The following is a 20,052-nucleotide window of genomic DNA, read 5'->3' as shown; positions in this document are numbered from 1 at the left end:
CGCGCAGAGTAAATCTCAAGAACGACCTTTCCACAAAGAAATGGTGAAAAAAGAAGACCAGGGCCAGCGGTAAATGCACACCACAGTAGTTAAAACGAAACCACTGCCAGCAGCCATTGAGTGAGAAGCTAGACAAAGGGTATACTAGGTAACCCCTCCAGCACCCTATTGTAAGATAGTGTGTGGTGGGTCTAGAAAGTCACACATTTAAGTAAAGTCAATTTCACTATACTGCTGTGTGAAACAGTAGTTTATCCCAGAGAAGGTATTTAAACCTTTGGGAAATCTGAAAGACTTCCCTGTGCCACTGCACTGAAGGTGCAGTGTGACACAATTTAAAAGATGATGCCTATGGAGTTTGTCAAGACTCCATAACCAAAAGAAACAAAGTTCAAAATCACATTTTTATACATGTGTGGGGAAAAAAGGGTCTCACTCCACAGGTTAAAAAAAATCAAGTCCTCAAAATCCAGCAAAGTTGCTGGGGGTCTCTAAGGTGGAGGGAATTAGCACATTTCTGAGAATTCTCCCCAACACTGGAGACGAAGACTTTGACTTAGCACGTCTCGGGTGATCTTTCGATGCCTTGTCCGAATGGGACCACGAAGGCTCCCGGTGTTGATCACACCGTATACCAGGGCTCAAATGCGCGCAAGTATCTGGCTGAGAACGTTCCTTGAGGGCTTTGTCAGAAGGCACGGACAGAACCGTGCCATGTTTGTCAAACATTTTCATCATTGCCACTCTGAAAGCATACCACTCCGCCGGGGTCAATTACTTGGACAGGCATACCATCCTTCTTGGGGAGATGTCCGACGAAGAGGACGAGGAAGGCGACCGATGGTGCCGTTTCCTTGAACGCCTCGACAAGGACGAGTGGCGGGAACCACTCCTACATCGTAAACTGCTTGGACTTCTTTCGCCGAGGAGAGTCACCTCTCAGCAGGCTGGGATTAATGGGGCTTCAATAACTTACCTACCTTTAGTTTCCCCTTACGTTCCCACAAGGTCTTGGCAGTCAATGACTGACACTTCGAGCAGTCATCTGTGTTGTGGCTCTCGCCGAGACACCACAGACAAATGCAACGCAGATCCGCGATCGACATTTTGGAGCCGCAGTGCCGACACTTCTTAAATCCAGACTTCGGAGTTGTCAGGGTAGAAGATGAAGACAATCGTTTTTTCACAGTAAGCACCAGGCGCACCGAGTTTTACGAAGCAAACACGTTTGCGGTAGAAACACAGAACTGAGGCTATGGGCGCCTTGCTCGCTACTTAAAACATCCAATGACGTCACCCTTTGACAGAGGCCTTTGAGGGACATCGACCCGATGCCATCGATGCAGGGTGCCCTCTGCTGAAAAATTTCTAAAGCAGCCGAGCTGTGGACAAACAGTCCACGTTTGAGACTGCAATTTTGCAGTTTAATTGTATATAAGAAGTCAGCCTGACACGTGTTTCAAGGCAAGCCGGCGCTCGAGGACATTGCAGTATTGATTTTTCAATTGCTCAGGTAGGCGACTTTACCTACGATCCCTTAGTTCTAAATTCCTGCACACTGGATTGACTGAATCTGTGCAGTGTTGTTGGAATCCTATGTGTATGATCTTTCTCTACTGTGGCATATTTAGGCAGTATACCCACCCCTCCATCTAACCTGCAGCCTCTAGTCCTTCCTTTATTCGAATATTTAGTGTGCAAGCGCTGGGTACCTCTTTGGCTTTTCTCTGCCGTTAGTTTCCTCTACTATACAAATACAATCAGTTTAATGAACAGTTTACTATGAAGTTTGGATGAGAAGAACTTATTTCGCGCCTGTGTTCACAGATCGTTAAAAGGTTACTTCCCAGATAATAAAAATGAAAAGAGTAGTCGGACAAACATAACCAATAAGGCAGACAGAAACTGATCAGGAGGGACTACAAATACAGAACAGATTGTAGCAAGTGCTATGGATAATACCCTAAAGTCACATATGAACATAAATGTTTCCAGCAAAGTTTGATAACAAAATGAGATTTGTGGCAGTTTGGTTGAAAACTATCTGGAACAAATTATGCTCCCTCATGTTTTCAGAAGAACCGTTTAAAACAAGCAAAGATGCTGTATTGGTCTTTAAAGGCCTTAATATTTCTTTTTAATGTTGCTGCTTAGCCAAGTGACATCACCTTAAGTGAATTGTGGTTCCCTACTTTGTGAAGCCAGACAGCAGAACAGATTAAGTTTAATGAAATTCTGAATTCTGAAAAAGTGTAAAGAAAATTAAAATACAGCAGCCAAGTGTGCCCAGTCAGAGTCAGGAAATCTGTAGTGCACATCAAACATGATTGAAAAACAGGGATAAATTCAGACTGATCCGTGGTGCACTGGCTTATCGGGAAATGATCAATTTCCCTACAGGAAATATTCTGGGTTATGGCCGTCGAGTTGTGGAAAACATCATTTTTTTACCATAATCTCTTGCACTCATTTTCTGTCACCTATGTATGATATTCACTGCGTCCGATAACCCTTAGCATATCCTGTACAACGTAAGAACTTATAACATGTTTGATGACTGACTTTCCCAATTATAATACATTTTGCAGAGCAACCAGCCTGCTACCAAAACAATTTCCAAATAAGCAACCCTGCCTCTGTCATTTACGGTGCTGTGCCCAAGGCGGGCATTCTTCCTGCAGTCTTCATAACTATCTCTATTGTGTAACTTCACTTTACTGTGGTGCTGCAGCATTTGAGCAATATTGCATAATGTAATACTATACTAGTATCAAAATACAAGACAGAAGGCCAAGAACGGTTCTTCATAATTTATTTTATGTTAAAATGTACAGCTTTTTTCCTTTTTCAATTTTAAGTGACCGACTAAAAAGATAACATAAATACAGGCGTCACCGAGTGCTATTTTATACATGTTTGAAGCCTCTTATGTTCAGGCCTTTACAGCCACCCTGTACAGATAGAAAGGGTACAAAAAGGGAGCAATATAAACAGACACATAACTTTCTGCTTTTTTACATGCGTTTCATAAAGCTTAGCTCAAGATATTCACACGCTACTGTTCTGTTTTTTCTCTTAAAAAATAACTCCAATATTTTATAAAGATAGAAAAATCTACAGATGGAATGAAAAGGTACGTTAAAGGCATTTTCACACAGTTGCAAATTTACACCGAACTTTAAATTTCATTTTCGATTATTTGTTGGTTTATTTCAAATCCTGCCAAGTGTTCAGAAACGCATGAAAACGCCTTGAAACCCGACGGGTGAACACCGAGATAAGCATTGCTCCATTAAACAGGACTTATAAAAGCAGAAAGCTGTCTTTCATTAATTAAAGAAATCGGTCACCCACAATCTAGTTATTTGTGAGGGCGGCAGGAAAGAAATAGAGGTCAACTTTTACACCAAACCAGAAGCAGTAAAACCCTCTCAACTAAAGAGAGAACAAGACACACTTTTCATAGCTATTTACAGTTTTATAATTAACAAAAATATAGTTTGTTTTTAACCCTCAAACTCGGGCCACCTAATAAAAGGCAAACATAAAAAAAAATTTGAATGGCTTCATTGTTCAGCACAGCACTGTACAGTACTACAAAAATGCACTGACACTAAGACATTAGCGGCATGCTGTAGAGATGTCACTTCAGAAAATAATATACAAGAGCTGAACTAGAAAAGCAGATTTATATATATATAAATATATATATATATATACACACACACACGTGTGTGTATGTGTGCATGTATACAGAAGAGTATAGCTACACACACACACACACACACACACACACACACACACACACACACACACACAAATACTCATCTTTGAGAAGGCAGTGGGAGAACACAACACTTTTAGACCACTTTAGAGTCAGTCCACCTTGTCCGGGGAAAGAGATGGCAAACCACTGGTCAGGGGCTAAAGTCAGGGAAGAGAGCTGGAGGGGAACTCGTATATCTGGAGGACATACGCAAACTAAACAGAACGAGGCACCAAAAAATACATCTTAAATAAGGCTTGCCGCTGAATACAGCTTTTTACGTTGCCAAGAGAAGTCTGGTTGTGTTTGCATTCACACACATTTGCTGGTTTTAAAATGCAGAAGTTTTTTTTGTTCAGACACTACAGTGTGTCTGTGGCATGGGGTTATCAGCGTCTCATGTACGACCCGTTGAGAGGCTGCTTGGACATGCCAGTGTTCATGTAAGTGTGGTGTCCTGGGGGCGTATACATCATGTTGCTGTGGGGCGTGGTCGGCATGGACTGCTGGGTGTACGGCTGGGTGCCCATCATGCCCATCTGCATTTGCATGGGATACTGAGGAGTCTGGTTCATGTAGCCATGGTTACTGTGGTAGCCGCTATTCATCATAGACTGGGACATCCGATAGCTGTTCATGGCATTCAACGTGTTCATATTCATGTTCACAGAGTTCACGTTGTAAGTTGGTGCTGGCATGAGGTTCACACTCATATTCATGCCGCGTTGCATGGTTAAGGTCCTGCCAGGGCTCTGCATGGCCACTGCCTGGGGGGTTCGGCCATATATTGGGGGCTGGTGCACTGCTGCGGAGGGTTGCAGCTGGGCAGACTTTGTTCTCATAGATGTGTGGCCTTTGCCAGTCATCTGGCTTTGCAGTCTCTGTGAGTGGGAGATGCCAATGTTGGGGGTGGCCATATTCCGTTGCAGGAGGGGAGGAGGCAGGTTCATAGGTGGAGGTGTAAGGTTAGGGGGTGGAGTCATTGTAGGCTGAGCTTGGGGTCCTCCCGGAACTGAATGAGGGGACTGAGAGAGCTGCACCAGCCCAGTATTACTCAAGGTGGATAAAGAGGCACTATTTGCATAGGACGTTACTGCAGCTGAATGGCTGTAAGGCAGGGAATGGTCCATCAAAGTATTGGTCAGTTGCTGCAGCTTAGCCAGACTAAAAGTAGCAGACGGCTGGGGGTAGTGTCCACCACTAAATTCACTGTGGCCCATTCTGTCATATAGTGCAATGTTGGTATTGCCAGTATCTTGCATTTCAGCCAGCTGCATTGGCGGTGTAAAGTTGGCAGCCATGCTGCACTGGGCCATCTGCTGATTACTGCTTGGGGGCCTCTCCACGACACAGCCTTGAGGAGACTTGACGTTACAAGGTGGTGGGGAGTGAATGTTACCTTGTTGCATCATGCTGCAACTTCCATTCATACTAGACATTTGCTGCGTCACTGCACAGCTACTCTGAGTAAGGTTGCTGGAGGTATGGTTGCTGTACGAGCAGCTGTTTTGAGACGAATTGTTTCCACAAATGCTACTGCTCATGGTTGAATCATAACTGCTTGGATTTTCATAATTTTCAGTCGTGCTCTCGATGCTGCCCAGGTCACTAAACCCACTGTCCACAACCTGCTGAGAATGGTCTGACACTGAGGGCACCTCCATCATTGGGCTGGTTTCCAAGTTCTGCAAGGATGGCACTGAAATAGTACTCTGGTCTGGGCTGATCTGAGCATAACTGTTCTCCAATGGAGGAACATTTGGGCTATTCACAGAGCGCACAGATTGGCTGGGATGAGACGGGACTGATGAGACGGGACTACTATGGTCAGATTGCTGGCAATCATCCAGCGTTGTCATTTGTGGACTTTGGTGTGTATGGTTATAGTTTTGCAAGCTTTGGCATGCTTCTTGCGTTTCCACTCTGTCTTGAAAGGCATCATCCTGCTCACTAATGTTCTCCTGCGTTAACGACTGAACTGCTTGGGCAGTCTCAGTATCGATCTCCATGGTCTCGGCATTATCCTTTACCTCTGAACTCAACTCAAAGCCCTGAGTGGCAGGCTCATCTACATGTTCATGATCCGATCCCAGGACTGGGGCAGAGTCTGCAGCAGGCTCACTGGGTTCACTGTCAGACTCTGTAGCAAGGTCTACCTCACCATCCATCAAATCACCCTGACCAGAACTGCTAGTTTGAGCATTAAGGTCTAAAAAATTCTCTTGATTTTCAAGATCATCTTTCAATCCTCCTTCCTGCAAGATCTTCGCAGTTTCCGTTGAATCCATGTGGCCATCATCTTCATCATCAGCATCATGATCCTCATTGTGAGATGGTGGTTGTTCCTCCTCCTCCTCCTCTTCATGCTCCTCCATGGGCGATGGCCCTTTCTCCAAGGACAATTTTGCTTTTTGATTATCAGTTTTTATTGTAAATACTTCGGGGTTCCCTTGCACCACTTTGATTAGTTCTTGGTCCTTCACTTTTTTGACTTCATCCTCATTTTTTTCTTGAGGCACTCGAAGCGGGCTCAAAGGCTCAGACAGCAAAGGTTGAGGTTCAGATTGAAGAGTTCCTACAACTGTTTCTGGTGGCTCAATAGGAGTTGCAGGCTTTTTATACTCCTCCTCTGTGGCAGTAGCATCACATGATTCATCATCCACAGATTCCCTCGGCTCTTCGACCTGTGCCTGGCAGTCTGGCTCAATCGGAGTCTCAGGTGGTGTATACAAGTTCAACTTGAAACCAGTCTTTCTTTCTTTGCTCCTTTTCCACTTGCATGGGCCACGCTTCACTCCTTTCGGCCAGCCTTGTTTACGTCGCACAGGTTCAGGATTGTGCTTGCTGCCCTCTTTCACAAGTGGCCCAACCTCACAGTTATCTAAAAAGGGAAATGAGAGAAAAACAAAAGAAAACTAAGTATGAACAGATAGAGGCATCAGACTAAGAACGGTTATTGAATGGCTTTCCTTCAGTATAAAAATAGTTAAGTACAAGTTACTCACTGTTGAGACTTGTACATCTAGTCCTTAGTTCCTGCTTCCACTAGACATGTGGGATGCCTTGGCCAAAGGCCAGGGGACCCAAAGATTTTTTGCACAGCATATAAAAACTTTAAAAGCAGAAAATCAATGCAAACTTCTGCCCCAATATATTCTCTGACTCACTGTACCTCTTCTGAAACACTGTACCTCTGGCTTTAACTCTCGGTTCTACACCTATGGGTATAAGCAGAGGTAGGTAGACGTATTGGAGGAAGGTGGACTAAGGACTAACAGTATAGCAAAATAATATATGCTAGTTAACATGCACCTGCTACTGAACAATGTTCCTCGTTTTTCAGGCTTAAATGAGCGATTTCATTTTAAAGCATTAACGTTCTGGGGGCAGGGGGGAGTGCAGCTTGAGATACCAGATTTGTACAGAAAATGCTCCTCAAAAAGGATCCACTAAACTGGTTCATATGAAAGTCTGACATGACTAACATTAGTTCAGAAGAAAGTCTTGTCCTTGTGAAAATTCAGAGTTGGAGACAAAACACAGCAACTTATCCTCTTAGCAGAGTTAATATCTAATATAAAACCTACTTTCCACGTCACTTGTTTGGGGTAATTTGTAACTGTGTGTTCAAAGGAGTACAGCCAAAACAGAGAAAAGATTTGAACCTCAACTAAGGTTTAGTCCCCAAAGAGGTGGGAATAACTTATGGTGTCTCAGAAATTAAGCTTAAAATAAACTATTGTCCTAAAATCATGCACATGCCCACATCAGCCAAACAGGATTTAAGTGAGTCTGCAAGGATCGTCATTTGAGAAGAAAGGGAGAAGACATCCCAATGAAAGTAATACTGCACCAAAGTACAATGGCTACGTCTGCGCCATTTATACTTGAACTGGTGGCTAATGGATCCCGTTCCAGTAATGTGAAGAAGAATGAGCGGTTGCAAGTAGATTAAGAGGAACACATACAAAGTCTACAAAACAAATGGTCATGATCACAGGTCAAGGGCAGGAGTCTAGAACATGGGCATGCTATTGGGAGAGAGGATCCCAATGAGCAGGTTGAGGGTGATGGATCCAGAGGATTTGAATACCAAAACCAATTTGGCCAGAAAGGCCCCACTAAAATTAGTTAGTGTCTACTTGGTAGTTCCCTTAATGTTATGATGATTTGGGGAAATAACACAAACATTGTAAAAAGGGGGTGAAGGAGTAGGATTACCATCTCAGAAGAAAATGGACTGCATTTGGTATTTTGTCTCAGAGCAAAAGTAATGGAAGATAAAAGAGATTATCAGTTTCCTTTAACATGACTGGGGCAGAAATCCACTTAGTTAGGTCTATGAGTGATAAGAGCCATCTAGATTAATCGTCCCACTCTCAAGAAGGCACAACTGATTAACTGCACGCTCTGCATACTGAAAAATAACAGTGCTGTGTTATGGTCAGCGAAGATCAAAGCTCTTCCACTTCAGTGGTGGAAAAAGTTTCAGAGCAAGACATCACATGCAGTTGTAACATATTTCAACACGCAAGGGTAACTTCAAGAGGCAAAAGATCATATTTACTCAAGGACTCCAGAGTTAACCCTGCAACTGCAGTCTGCAGAATCTGTGGTAGATTTCTCGATCAGGAGTTTTGGAGGTTGAGGAAGGGAAAATTGGGTCCCAATGACCAGCACCGAAAAACGTTTAGTACAGAAGAACAGATTCAGAGTGGCTTCCTGTATAAACCAACAGGGAAATGCAGCCGATTCCCACACATTCTCTGTCAAACCATGGAAGCAAGAGCTAGCCTAAAGCCTGTGCCTACCAGAGACAGGATTCATGTGTCCTGGCAGATTTCACTACAAATCCCCTAACCCCAAAAGAGTGGCATGATCCTCAACTGCTCAGTCAATCCTGCAACTTTTGCTCTGTAGAGATTACATCTGCTAAGAATGCCTGGCTATTCAATCTATGACCACTAAAGGGACAGACTTGTTTGTCCCAGCAGTTTGTGGACTACAGAATCCTTGGGGCCACAACCTATGCTTGAGAGAAAAAGTGACATGAAATGACATAAAAGGAGACTTTAGAGAATTAACAACGAGGGAATTCGTAGCTCCTTTCCTAACGCACGATTAACATTTTGGCAGTGCGGTTGTAGAGGTTACCAAAATATTTCCAAAGATCTAGAACGTTCTAGTGTGCATACAAGAATAGGCTTCATGAGAACAAATATGTATGCCTGGGTTTTGTAATACCAGGCAGGCGCCTCCCACCACAGTGTAAATGTAAAGTTTAGGCTGACCTAAGCATGTAAAACTTCTGTCTATATTAATTTAGATTAGCCTGAAAGTCTTCGTTCTTAAGGGAGAATATCATTGGCGACTTTCAAAATATGATCCCATACCACAAAAAATGGGGCAAACATTTTGTTAAAACCCTTTCTTGAGTACAAATAGTCACTAATGTGGTCCTTCAGAAAGAACTAGGCTGTCCCTCGTGAGGGTTGCTTGCCCTAAATGGCGATAGTGTGCCGCCTATCTAAAAGGGATAGAATAACAGTCACATAATCATTTAGTATTTCTCTAACACTCTATAAGACCCACACCAACCAAATCTATTCCAATATGACGGGCAACTGGGGCGACATTAAAAATCATCGACATGAGAATAGATTCAGAGATTTTGGTCATTTATTCAACCCACATCTGAATAGGATTGTTGAATAGATTATAGTGGTTAATAAGAAGTACCAAAAGTACTGAAGCAAGAGAAAGGGTATCTCCAAAACATTTAAAGGATATCCCATCGAGATATGGTCGACCGGTTTCTGCAATGTAATCAGTGAAATTGCATTCACCAGGACCCTGAAACGACTAGTTCATCCGAATACTGGGTTAGAGAACCACAAGATGTGTTCCGCATCTGTGTAGTTTCTTTTCATTATGATAAATCAATGCGTGAATCACTGAAAAAACACAAATCTTGCTAGATCAAAAGGACTATGGATTGCTGATTTCGTAAAAACAATTAGGTCATCAACAACTACGAAATTAGCCGAGTGTTCGGAAGGAGGGTTGCCGAGATTGCAGAATTCCTTCTTTTTCTAAATATAGAAAAAATGTGACTGATGTCAAACGCTGATGATTCTAATGAGTAAGTGGGGCAAAGGTTCAACAAATGACTCCACATGTTTTGGGGACAGCTACCTCAAGATGGCATCAGGATTGGCATGAAGAAAAGCAACAGCATTTTTGTCCACCTTCTGAAACATGGGTTCAAAAATGTGGTCTTCATCCAGGGCTGAAGGTTAAGAACTGATTATGCCTCTACTCAAAGAGGATGGACCCATGAACTACAGTGGCAGATGTGAGCAGGCCCAAAATGCATCATCAGCTAAAGGACCAGGCTAAGCACCTATTTTCCTGCTCACACAACTTATGTTGCATTTCCAAGGAGATTTGCCACTCAGTTCATCCATTTGTCTTTTTTTTCGTTCTTGCAATTAAACATTAAGGCTGTCTTTCTTTTTACAACTTGCTTCAATAGAGATTTGTTGAATGTTTTAACTATTGCTGAAAACGTTGAATTTATAACTATAAAATATGTCTATATTGAAACAAAATAATGAATCGCTGTACAAATAGAGAATTGCAAATATATTGTTTTTATGAAGCATGGATTTTCTGATATCTAGTATATCAATCAACTCTAATCAGTCTAAAATAAATGCTTTCAGGGAAGCAAACGCAATAAGATTCATGAAATGTGCACGAATTAAATTAATTCTGGCTATACGAACAGAAAATGTTAATAACTGATGGAGTAAGGGGCTTAAAAAATATTTGATAAAGATATCTTCATGCATATACATTGAGAGTATTCAGCACACCCACTGTCTAATGGCCCAGTGCCTTAATATTCAGGTTTAGCCAGAGAGTAACTGACACAAATGTTGCATCCCCAAATAAAGAATGTAAGTCAATCTATGCAAGGCATAAAATAAGCACAAACATAGCCCAACATGACTCCTGACATACAAGAGTGTACATTCTAATAATGCAAAGAAATTGTTGCTTTGCAGAGAGGAAATAAATGGCATCTAACATTGCATAAGATTATCTAGCGCAGAGTATCTGATTCAAGTATTGAAATTGCAGTGTGCTAACCTCTGGGCCAGACCATGGTTATCTTTGTTAGTTCAAGATATATCAATGCTTCTGATCATAATCTATGCAACGCAAGAATACTTATCTTTCTGAGTTGAAAGATGAGAGGACTAGGCCCAAAACACCCATGTCAGGCGTGCCGAGCTCACTGACCATAATGCATTCCAGAATGCAGTAGAGTCATTTTGCTGTCGACAAGGGTCATCCCTTACCACATCTACAACAGCTTTAGTGTCTGTGCCCGGATTAGAAATGTTGTCAACTTTGGGTGCATGGACCCAGGGAACTTCTGATAAGGAACCTCTGAAGAGACCACATGCTTAAAGTGGATAGTACCAGTTGCAGAAGGGGCAATGTGGGTGGACCTGTCTGACCTAGCCTTTAGTACAAAAGCTCAAGCCTCAGCCTGCAACAAAAATGCTCAACAGTGGATTGGTCATGCAATATCAAGGGTTCCAAAGGAGATGACAGTCAGCAGAAAGGAGGAAGCGATTGGATGGAAAATCGTCCCATTTTCCATTATCTGAGCTAGACTGCTGCACATGTGCATTGGACTCCCTATTGGATTAAAATCCTTTTTTAAATGTTGAGCAAAAACATTCTGGTTCTTTGGCCAGCAGTCTGATCTCTCATCAGAGTGGAGAAAGGAGGACATAAAGCAGAACGTTCAAGTACTGTTAATAGAGAAAGACCAAAAGCCTTACTGAGTAATTGCTCAGGTTTGGGAAAGAGAACCCTGTACTTCCTCTGGGTGCATATCTGCTTGCAAATAAATCCCCATTGACATTGGGAAGTGCCTCCCATAGAAACATGCTTGATTGTATTGGAGTGATTGAATAGGTAGGAAGCCAGTGAGTCTATAAACCCCACAAAAAGAGGCATACCAGAATCTAAACTGCTCCAGGCGCAATAGTGGCATTTGACATAAGATATATTACATCTATTAATTAACAAGTAGATTGTGCCAAAAACATGTATTCCATACATAAGTACTCGCATTAACTAATGTATGAAATTAGCATAGGGTAAACTATGCAGGAAATCCATGCTTATGACACATGTTTATTGGGAACACCACAAGTTTCACTGCCATAATAAACACACAATTACAGGTGGCAAGCGCCCCCGCCACCCCAAAGAACGTAGTCACCTTATTAGTTTACTTTTTTGATAAATACCTGGGGTGGTTTTCACAACTGCCTCGACATGAGACTTCACAGAAAATCTGCAAAATTAAGCTGTGTGGTTGTACTTTGGGTCAGAGTTTCTCTAAAGGAATACAATAGTTTGAAAGCTATTTGCTTTTTAATGGGTGTGTGTGGATTGGTTACCCATTAAGCAAGGTTTTGCAGGACAGAGAGCAGACCATTTTACAGTGTTATTAAAGCTGTAAGGCATAAACACATAACACATCTCTATAATAAAATAAAAGCCTTGGTCTGCTTCTAATCCATCCAATACTTGGGCAATTTAATATTTGTATTTATTCATTAGAAAGAACACGGACAAAAGAAAACCTGTACAAGAAGATATGGCAACATGGCAATCCCAGGAGAGAGGGCGTCACAGCATTGTAGCTTGACATGAATGGAAACCGGCTGTAATTAACTGGTGGTACAGAAAGGAGGGACAAAGTAGACAAGACTATATGTACATGGGGAGGTAGGCGAGTGAGCATGCACAATTAAACAGTAGATTTAATCATATAGCTAAGCAAAGTGAGCATTAAGGCAAGTGGAGGTGAGTGAACTAGGGCATACGGGCTGCCCCTTCAACAGATAGGAGGGGCTTATTTAAGGCCATTTTGAAGGCTACCACTGTGGGGATGGGCTTGAAGGCCAGTGGCAGAGTTAAAGTGGTGTGTGGCCAAGTAAGGAAAAGATGCAGAGGTTTGAGGTAGCACAATGAGAGTGAGGGGCAGAGGATGAGGATGGCTGGGGATCATAGTATGCAGAGGGATTTGTTGGGAGATGGAGCCAGGCGGGTCGGCGCGCCGTAAATGGATATGTAGACAAGGAGTGATTTGAAGAGGGAGCAGTTTCCCACGGATACCAATCTAATTAGAGTTTACAGCTGAATCTAGGCGCAGATCGGGGGAAAGATGGAAGAGGATGCAGACAGAAAACTTGATTATTCTATTACGAGGAATGAATGAGTAGAGGGGAGGCTATAGCAGTATTCTGGTGGGGCTGAGAAGGAAAGTCTTAGCATATGGGATGGTTAAATGGGGCAAATTCTCCTGATGTTCAATAGGTTAACCCCTGCAGTTGTACCGGTGGAGATGAAATGTCAATGCTTGAGGTGGCTGTCAAAAAGCACCCCTATCTTGTGAGCCTTGTGGGAAAGTGGGGGCTTCAGGAGGGGAGGGAAGGAGGAGAATGGGAGGCTGGGAAAAAGATTATTTGAGTCTTTGATGAGTTCAACAACAGAGCACAGAGTGGCATCAAATGACGTATAGCTGTCAGGCAATCAGTGATTTTGCAGGAAGGGAAGGCCAAAACAATCTCGCTGTTGTCAGTGAAGAGATGGTAGGAGAAGGCAAATAAGATTAACTTGTCCGATAAGGAGGGGGTGGGGTGGCAAGGAAAGATTAAGGGACAGCTATAGAAAGAGGGGTGAACGTAGATGTTACTTCAGCCCATGAAATTGAAAACTAGCGATCCATCAGATGGGAGAAAAGGGAAACTAGGAGGGATGGGTGGTCAACGGTTTTAAAAAGCTGCAGAGAGGTCAATAAGGATTAGTATGTATGACAGTTTGGAGTGGAGGGCAGTATTGAGAATGTTTGATAAATGGCATAAGTAGTTTCTGTAAAGTGCAGAGTGGAAAATGCAGATTGAAGAGGGTTGTTGATATTATGAGCTTCTAGATAGGAGGCAAATTACTTTAAAGCGACACATTCAAGTATCTTGGAACAGTGAGGGAGAAGGCAGACAGGGTGGAAGTTGAAAGAATTGTTGGTGCCAGCTGAAGGAATTTTCAGTACAGGAAGTCCAGTGTCTACGTTATAGAAGATGTGGAATATCCCAGAAGCAAGGGAGAGATTTAAGAGGGACAAGAGATAAGAATTTGGGGGGAGCAATTTTTTACAATTCGGGGTGCAAATGGATTAATGAGGGGTTAGCCAACTGAAGAATGGGAAGCAGTTCTGTCAGACAAGTATTTGCACACTACATGAAAGTAGACAAGCAAGGTGTAAACAGTAGTAGAGAAGAGGTTGGTGAAAGAATCACAGATTTTGGAGATTTTAGAAGAGTAGAAATAGGTAAAGTCATCTGTGGAGAGATGAGGGATTGGAGAGTTATTGGAGGAGCGGGGGTGGGGTGGGGGGGGGTGAACATGGCCCAAAGGATTTTAGTGAGCATGCAGGGCAGGAGGAGGGTGGTGGTGCAGTGGAGGCAAGGGGAGTTGTGAAGAGTGAATGCTGGAGATGAGCAAAGTGTACAGACTTTGCAGAGTCAAGGGCAAACTAAAGTGCAATGGGGGCCTCTTCCTACTAGGTAAGGAGAAGAGGCGAGCAGGAACTCTGCCAGTGTCAAAAGCAGAGTCTTCAAACTATGCTAGAAGAATCACAGAAGAAAAAGTACCCATTAAACTCCACACCTTTAACTCCTCCACTCTCCATCGAGTCCCATGATTTACCTTCGTTGTGACTATTTTACAAAAGGATTTAATTTAAGGACATGTTAGCTTTGGAATCATGCCCGATAAGGATGCTCTACCCTAATGCAGGTCCAGCAAGATCCCAGAACACTTCCTGTAGCGGGAAAACTAGATGAAATTAATGAGCACCACTGACTCTTGCTCCACACATGTTGAGCAAAATGCTTGCAATTATTTTTTCTCTTCTTGTACAGAACTATGCATACCAGCAGGCTTAACAGTGGAGACCCGAAAAGAGAGCGCACCAGAGAGTGAGGCAGTGGCAAGCAGAGCGGCTCAAGAATACCCCACACACCCACCGGCAATGCAGACACAAATTCAAGGGGACACAAACTCCAGACATGGGCTTCATTTCCGTGGGCCACCAAGTCCAAATGCCGTGGGACACATGGATGAAAAGGGGGCGGGGGATAAGGCCTGTTTAGAGTTTCTGTAGTTGCAACCTGGCCTTTGGACCAGGCGATGGGGAAGCCAATGGCAGGGACAGGGGGAGAATGCAAAAAGGGTTGGAAGAACAGGTCAGTGTGGGTTGTTAAGAGTGAGATTAAGGGGCAGAAGGGGGACTAAAAGATTAGGTGGAGGAAAGACAGTGCAGAGGAGTGTAGCAGAGACATGTCAAGTGATTACAAGGTGAGGAATTGGTTGCTGAGAGAAAGTGGTACTGGGGACAGGATAGTAATTGAGAGTGGTTGAGAAGGGGGGCATAGTGATAGGAAGGGGACTGGGGAGAAGGTGTTGGTGGGGTGTAGTGGACAGTGTAGTAGAGGGTGGAGAGAGGTATTATAGTGGGAGGAGAGAGTAGTAGAGTGGTTGAGGTAGTGGGAGCAGAGAGGTAGAGGATTAGATTGAAGGGTGAAGGTAGGCAGAAGCCAGAGGGACAGAAGTTGGAGAATGAGACACTATGGGGGAAGAGTCTGTGGGAGGAGAGTAGGAGGGAGGGAAAAGAGACTGAGCTCAGGGTGAGGAGTAGAACGTCGTTGAATGGCAGGGCAAGTTAAGTCTGGTTATCTGCAAGGCACTTAACCCAGCTGCGAAGACTACTGGGGTTTTGAGGCACCCCTGGATAGGATTCCATTAGGAATATCCACATGTAGTTAGAGAAGGTGTTTTCCTTTAGGCCATTACAACCAGCAGCAAGTCAGAACCTTAGATAGTATGGTGTCATCTAGGGACAATCTGGCTGGGCTAGGGAGGGAAAAGCCCACTGGAAATGAGAGGGAGGTATGGCCCTTAGCAAGCCTTTTTTACAAAAAAGTCAATAAAAACCCTTGAACAGTCTCAGGTTTTAAATATGAAGATTGACCCTATTGGGTCAAGTACAAGAGACGAGTCCCTTTTTCTTCTTCATCATAGGATACTGCTAGTAAAATAGCAGATCATATTTTGGCTATGGGGACATTACCCGTTGAAGCAGTTGTTGATGCCCTAATTCTACTGTAATAAGCACTAGTCTTTCCAGGAAGGGTTGGATTTGTATTTTGATAGTACAAGTGTACACACAAAATCAAGGACAGCCCAGCAGCCACGGATTTGGCTTTGTAGCTCTAACACTTTCCGAAGGTGCATGAACTGTTTAGCTCAGCTACCCAATAGATCAGTGTCCGCTTGAGTGGGGTGACTTGCAGTTATAAGGTGGGGCTAGAGGCGTGTTCAGACTAGCGCTGCAAGCTTTCCGATGTATTGGCTTCTTGCATCTCCCTTGTGGGAAGGTGATACTCATTCAATAACGAGTAGCTAGGGTGCAAATGCAAGGGTTAGAGCTACCTTGACTTAGGGGAATGAGCGGGTTGAGCATTGTTGAGATGGATTTCTAGAATCTGGCCTGGTTGACAGATTTTAGGAGGCCACCCTAGCTACAGTGAACAGGGGAACTATGAGAGCTTAGCCAAACTCAATCAAGTTAAGCGTGGACAGCGGTCAAGGTTTAGTCTCAGGTGAAAGAGTGGGGTTAGTGGGCCACACAGTGAAGAACACAATAATTCAATTTAGACAGGCAAGTACAAAAATACGCTATTATGGGCCCAAAACAACACTAGAAAATGAAACAAGCAGGTAGTAACATCACAGAATACCCGATGATCAAACATGTATAGAGTCACCGTTAGGGTTTTAGGAATGAGACAACCAAAAGAAGTTAAGTAGTGATGCAGTAGAGTGAAACCAATTCACAAGAATTATGCCCCAACTATCATTCCAATCCCTATGATGTGTGAGGCCTAGTGCCCAAAAATCACAAAGCTTCTTCGGAGAGGGGACAGATGTAGGATAAATTCTTGTGGTGGTGAAAATGTTCCAAAAGATATTTCAACAAGTTACAGGTATGTAAAATATTATTCCCATCTTTCAGATACAAGCTTTTAGATTCAATGATCAAAATGTGAAATGTAATAACCAAAGTTTATTCTAAGGGGAACAGGGGAAGGAGAATGTGTTGCAATTACTTACCCCACTGACTCAGATTTTCCCAGATGACTAGGTAGGTCAACTGGGGATCGCCACAGATAGGTTTTACCGCTGTTGGGGCCAGTAGAAGGTGTCCAGGAGCTGTGGGTGCAAAGATTCTTCTGGTTAGTTCCAGGAGCAAAATCAAAAAATTACAAACACTATAGTTTAATCCGCTCCAATAGAAATGTATTCTTTCTGATAATTTTGATATTTGTTTTAATCCAATTTGGTCTTTGTTTCAAACATTGATGGTACCCCCGACACGCGTTTCCCCATTTGTTTCAATGGTTCCCCAAGAGGGTGAAAAATAATATGAAAATGTGATGTTCTGTAACAAAGTAAACAAGAAGCATTCTATTATTTACTTGAACCCTCAATTGTGGAGATAAACAATTCAACAGTGAGTAACAAGATTGCTTTTTGATTGCGATGTGCTAAATTTCAACCACATTATTTCACTTACTTTGTATAGCGTTATTCTTGAATATTCCAATTTCAATTATTATTTTCAAAGGATATTCATTAATTTCATTTTTGGCTGTGATTAATCTTTTCCATCATTAGTTTACTTTTCGATCCCCAGTTCCTAAAACAATTTGTTGTATATATATATTTAGTATATTTGAATTCATTCTGTTTGCATCTATGAAGATCCGATTTCTCCTTTTACCCAGATTTCTCCTTTTTCTATTTGTTTTCAAAATGGCCATCTATATACATAGGACGTCATAGCGCGTAGACACGTGATTAGCATGTACGCGTCATCACGTTACCACCGCCATTTTGGATCGGTTTAGATCATAATGTATTGCTTTATCACATATGAAATAGCAACAACGTCATAAAGGGTTCCATGTCATTTCATCGCGGGATGAAACAACGATGGGTTTTTCTCTGTTGATATTTCAACACGAAAACTCATCGTTTTTTTATTTTTTTTATTTGGGGGGGAGAGGGGTTCCTCCCCAGCCCTCATCCCCTTTAATTATTTAACTATCCCCCGAACACCCACACCCCATCTATATATTTGTTTAACCCCCCCCCTACAAAATTCGATGAGTTTTCACGTTGAAATGACAACGGTGAAAAACCCAGAGTCCTTTCATCCCACAATGAAAGGACGGTCTACCGTCATAAAGACGGCCATTTTGAAACAATTTGTTCCAGTTCCACCATCGAGAGCAGCAATATAGCGCAAAACCATACAATTTTCAAATAGAAAAAGGAGAAATCCAGGTAAGCAAAAGGATAAATCAGATCTTTATAGATGCAAACTGAATGAATTCAAATATATTAAATATATATATAACATTTTTTTAGGAACTGGGGATCGAAAACTAAACTAATGATGGAAAAGATAAATCTCCGCCAAAAATGAAATGAATGAATATCCTTTGAAAATAATTGAAATTGGAATATTCAAGAATAACGCTATACAAACAAAGTAAGTGAAATAATGGGGTTGAAATTTAGCACAACGCAATGAAAAAGCAAACTTGTTACTCACTGTTGAATTGTTTATCTCCACAATTCAAGTCAATAATAGAATGCTTCTTGTTTACTTTATGTCACAGGGCATCAAATTTCCATATTATTTTTCACCCTCCTGAGGAACCATTGACACAAATGGGGAAACACGTGTCAGGGTACCATCAATGTTTTAAACAAAGACAAAACTGGATTAAAACAAATATCAAAATTATCCGAAAGAATACATTTCTATGGGAGCACATTAAACTACAGCGACAGCTACTGCACACTGGCAACTGCAGGCATCTTTCCAGTCGCAGTTGAAGACCTCCCAGAGCAGGATTCCTTGATGTTGGGAAGCTGGAACCTGGCATGAAGGTGGCTTAAGGCACGAGCTGGCGACCACCGAAGTTCCGGTGACGAACGCGCAATGGCGACGATTCTACAGCGAACACATTGGCGAGCTTGTCAGTACACCAGGAGGTCCAGGGACACTTCCGAACGTTCAGGACAGCTGGATCCTCGAGAATGCATCCAGACTGGTTGGTCCCACCAGTCCAAGGATTGAAGCACCGCTCAGGGCATTCGCAGATCAGGTAGTCCAGCAGGGCTTCAATGGGCCAAACGCAGGAAGGGATGCCAGGCCTCTTCGGGAGTCGTCTACAGCTCTTCAGTTGGCTGCTCTACTACACAGGATATTTGGCTCCAACGCTGATCTGAAGAAATGACTGCAGGAGGAGTCCTCTTATCTTAAAGCCCGGCTGGAAGCAAGTCCAAGCTCACCAATGGTAAGGATCTGCACCATTCAAACAGCCAGCAGTGGTCCAATCAGTGACCACTGTGGGTTTCACTCATGCCACACACTCAGACACTCTGACACCACCGATGTGGAGAGGGACCAGGCAGTCCCACCCACATCTTGAGCCTCACACACACACAAAGGCACCACTAGTCTGTGAAAGCAGAAGCTTTCATGGGCAAGTGCATGACCTTATATCAGATACCCTGAGCTGAGAAGGCAGAAAGAAGGCCAAAACAACAATATGGCCAAAGGACAAGCGAAACATCCTGTGGCACAGCCCTTTTAGGGCACTAGCCACGTTAAGTAGTCATACGTGGTAAACACGAATGTGCACACTACAAATAACGGAAACATTGTTAAAAAATAAAAACATGTATCTGCTGCCACCAGCTCGTCTTTAGACACATAAAGTAACCAGATATCCCAATTGTAAAAGACCAGGGTGGTATAAAAGTATCACCGCTGCACTGCATTGTAAGATGCTGTGTGCACTGTTAAAAAGCTACCAAACAAGGTAAAAAGACAAGGGAAATAGTTTCCCAGTACCAATAGTCTTAAAGACTGATCAGTTTCCCCATGACAACATGAGCAAAAGGCCTGGGGAGGGAAGCTGAGGGTTCACGTGTATTCCCTGTAAAAAGTCAGGACAGATTCAAAAACTAAACCAAAAGGTTTGTGGGTCCATAGAAAATGGAGGGAAAGTTGCCTAAAGAAAATTATTTCCTAACCAGCATGATACAGGTGCCAAAGT

The 20,052-nt window shown here is 42.8% G+C and overlaps 1 protein-coding gene across 2 annotated transcripts in view; it reads right to left on the bottom strand.

Annotated features, from left to right (window-relative positions):
* Positions 1-2,795: 2,795 nt before the first annotated feature.
* The window catches only part of KAT6B (lysine acetyltransferase 6B), a 1,467,124-nt gene continuing 1,449,867 nt past the window's right edge, over positions 2,796-20,052 (bottom strand). For both annotated transcript variants that reach the window (XM_069610967.1, XM_069610966.1), the window contains exon 17: positions 2,796-6,647. In XM_069610967.1, the coding sequence (XP_069467068.1) occupies positions 4,156-6,647 (2,492 nt within the window). In that variant the 3' untranslated portion in view covers positions 2,796-4,155. The remainder of the gene's footprint in view (positions 6,648-20,052) is intronic.

Source organism: Ambystoma mexicanum, chromosome 8, assembly GCF_040938575.1.
Source record: "Ambystoma mexicanum isolate Mex_15411 chromosome 8, UKY_AmexF1_1, whole genome shotgun sequence".
Taxonomy (NCBI): Eukaryota; Metazoa; Chordata; class Amphibia; order Caudata; family Ambystomatidae; genus Ambystoma; species Ambystoma mexicanum.
The sequence above is the reverse complement of the archived record's forward strand: the minus strand, read 5'-3'. Positions and strand labels throughout refer to the sequence as shown.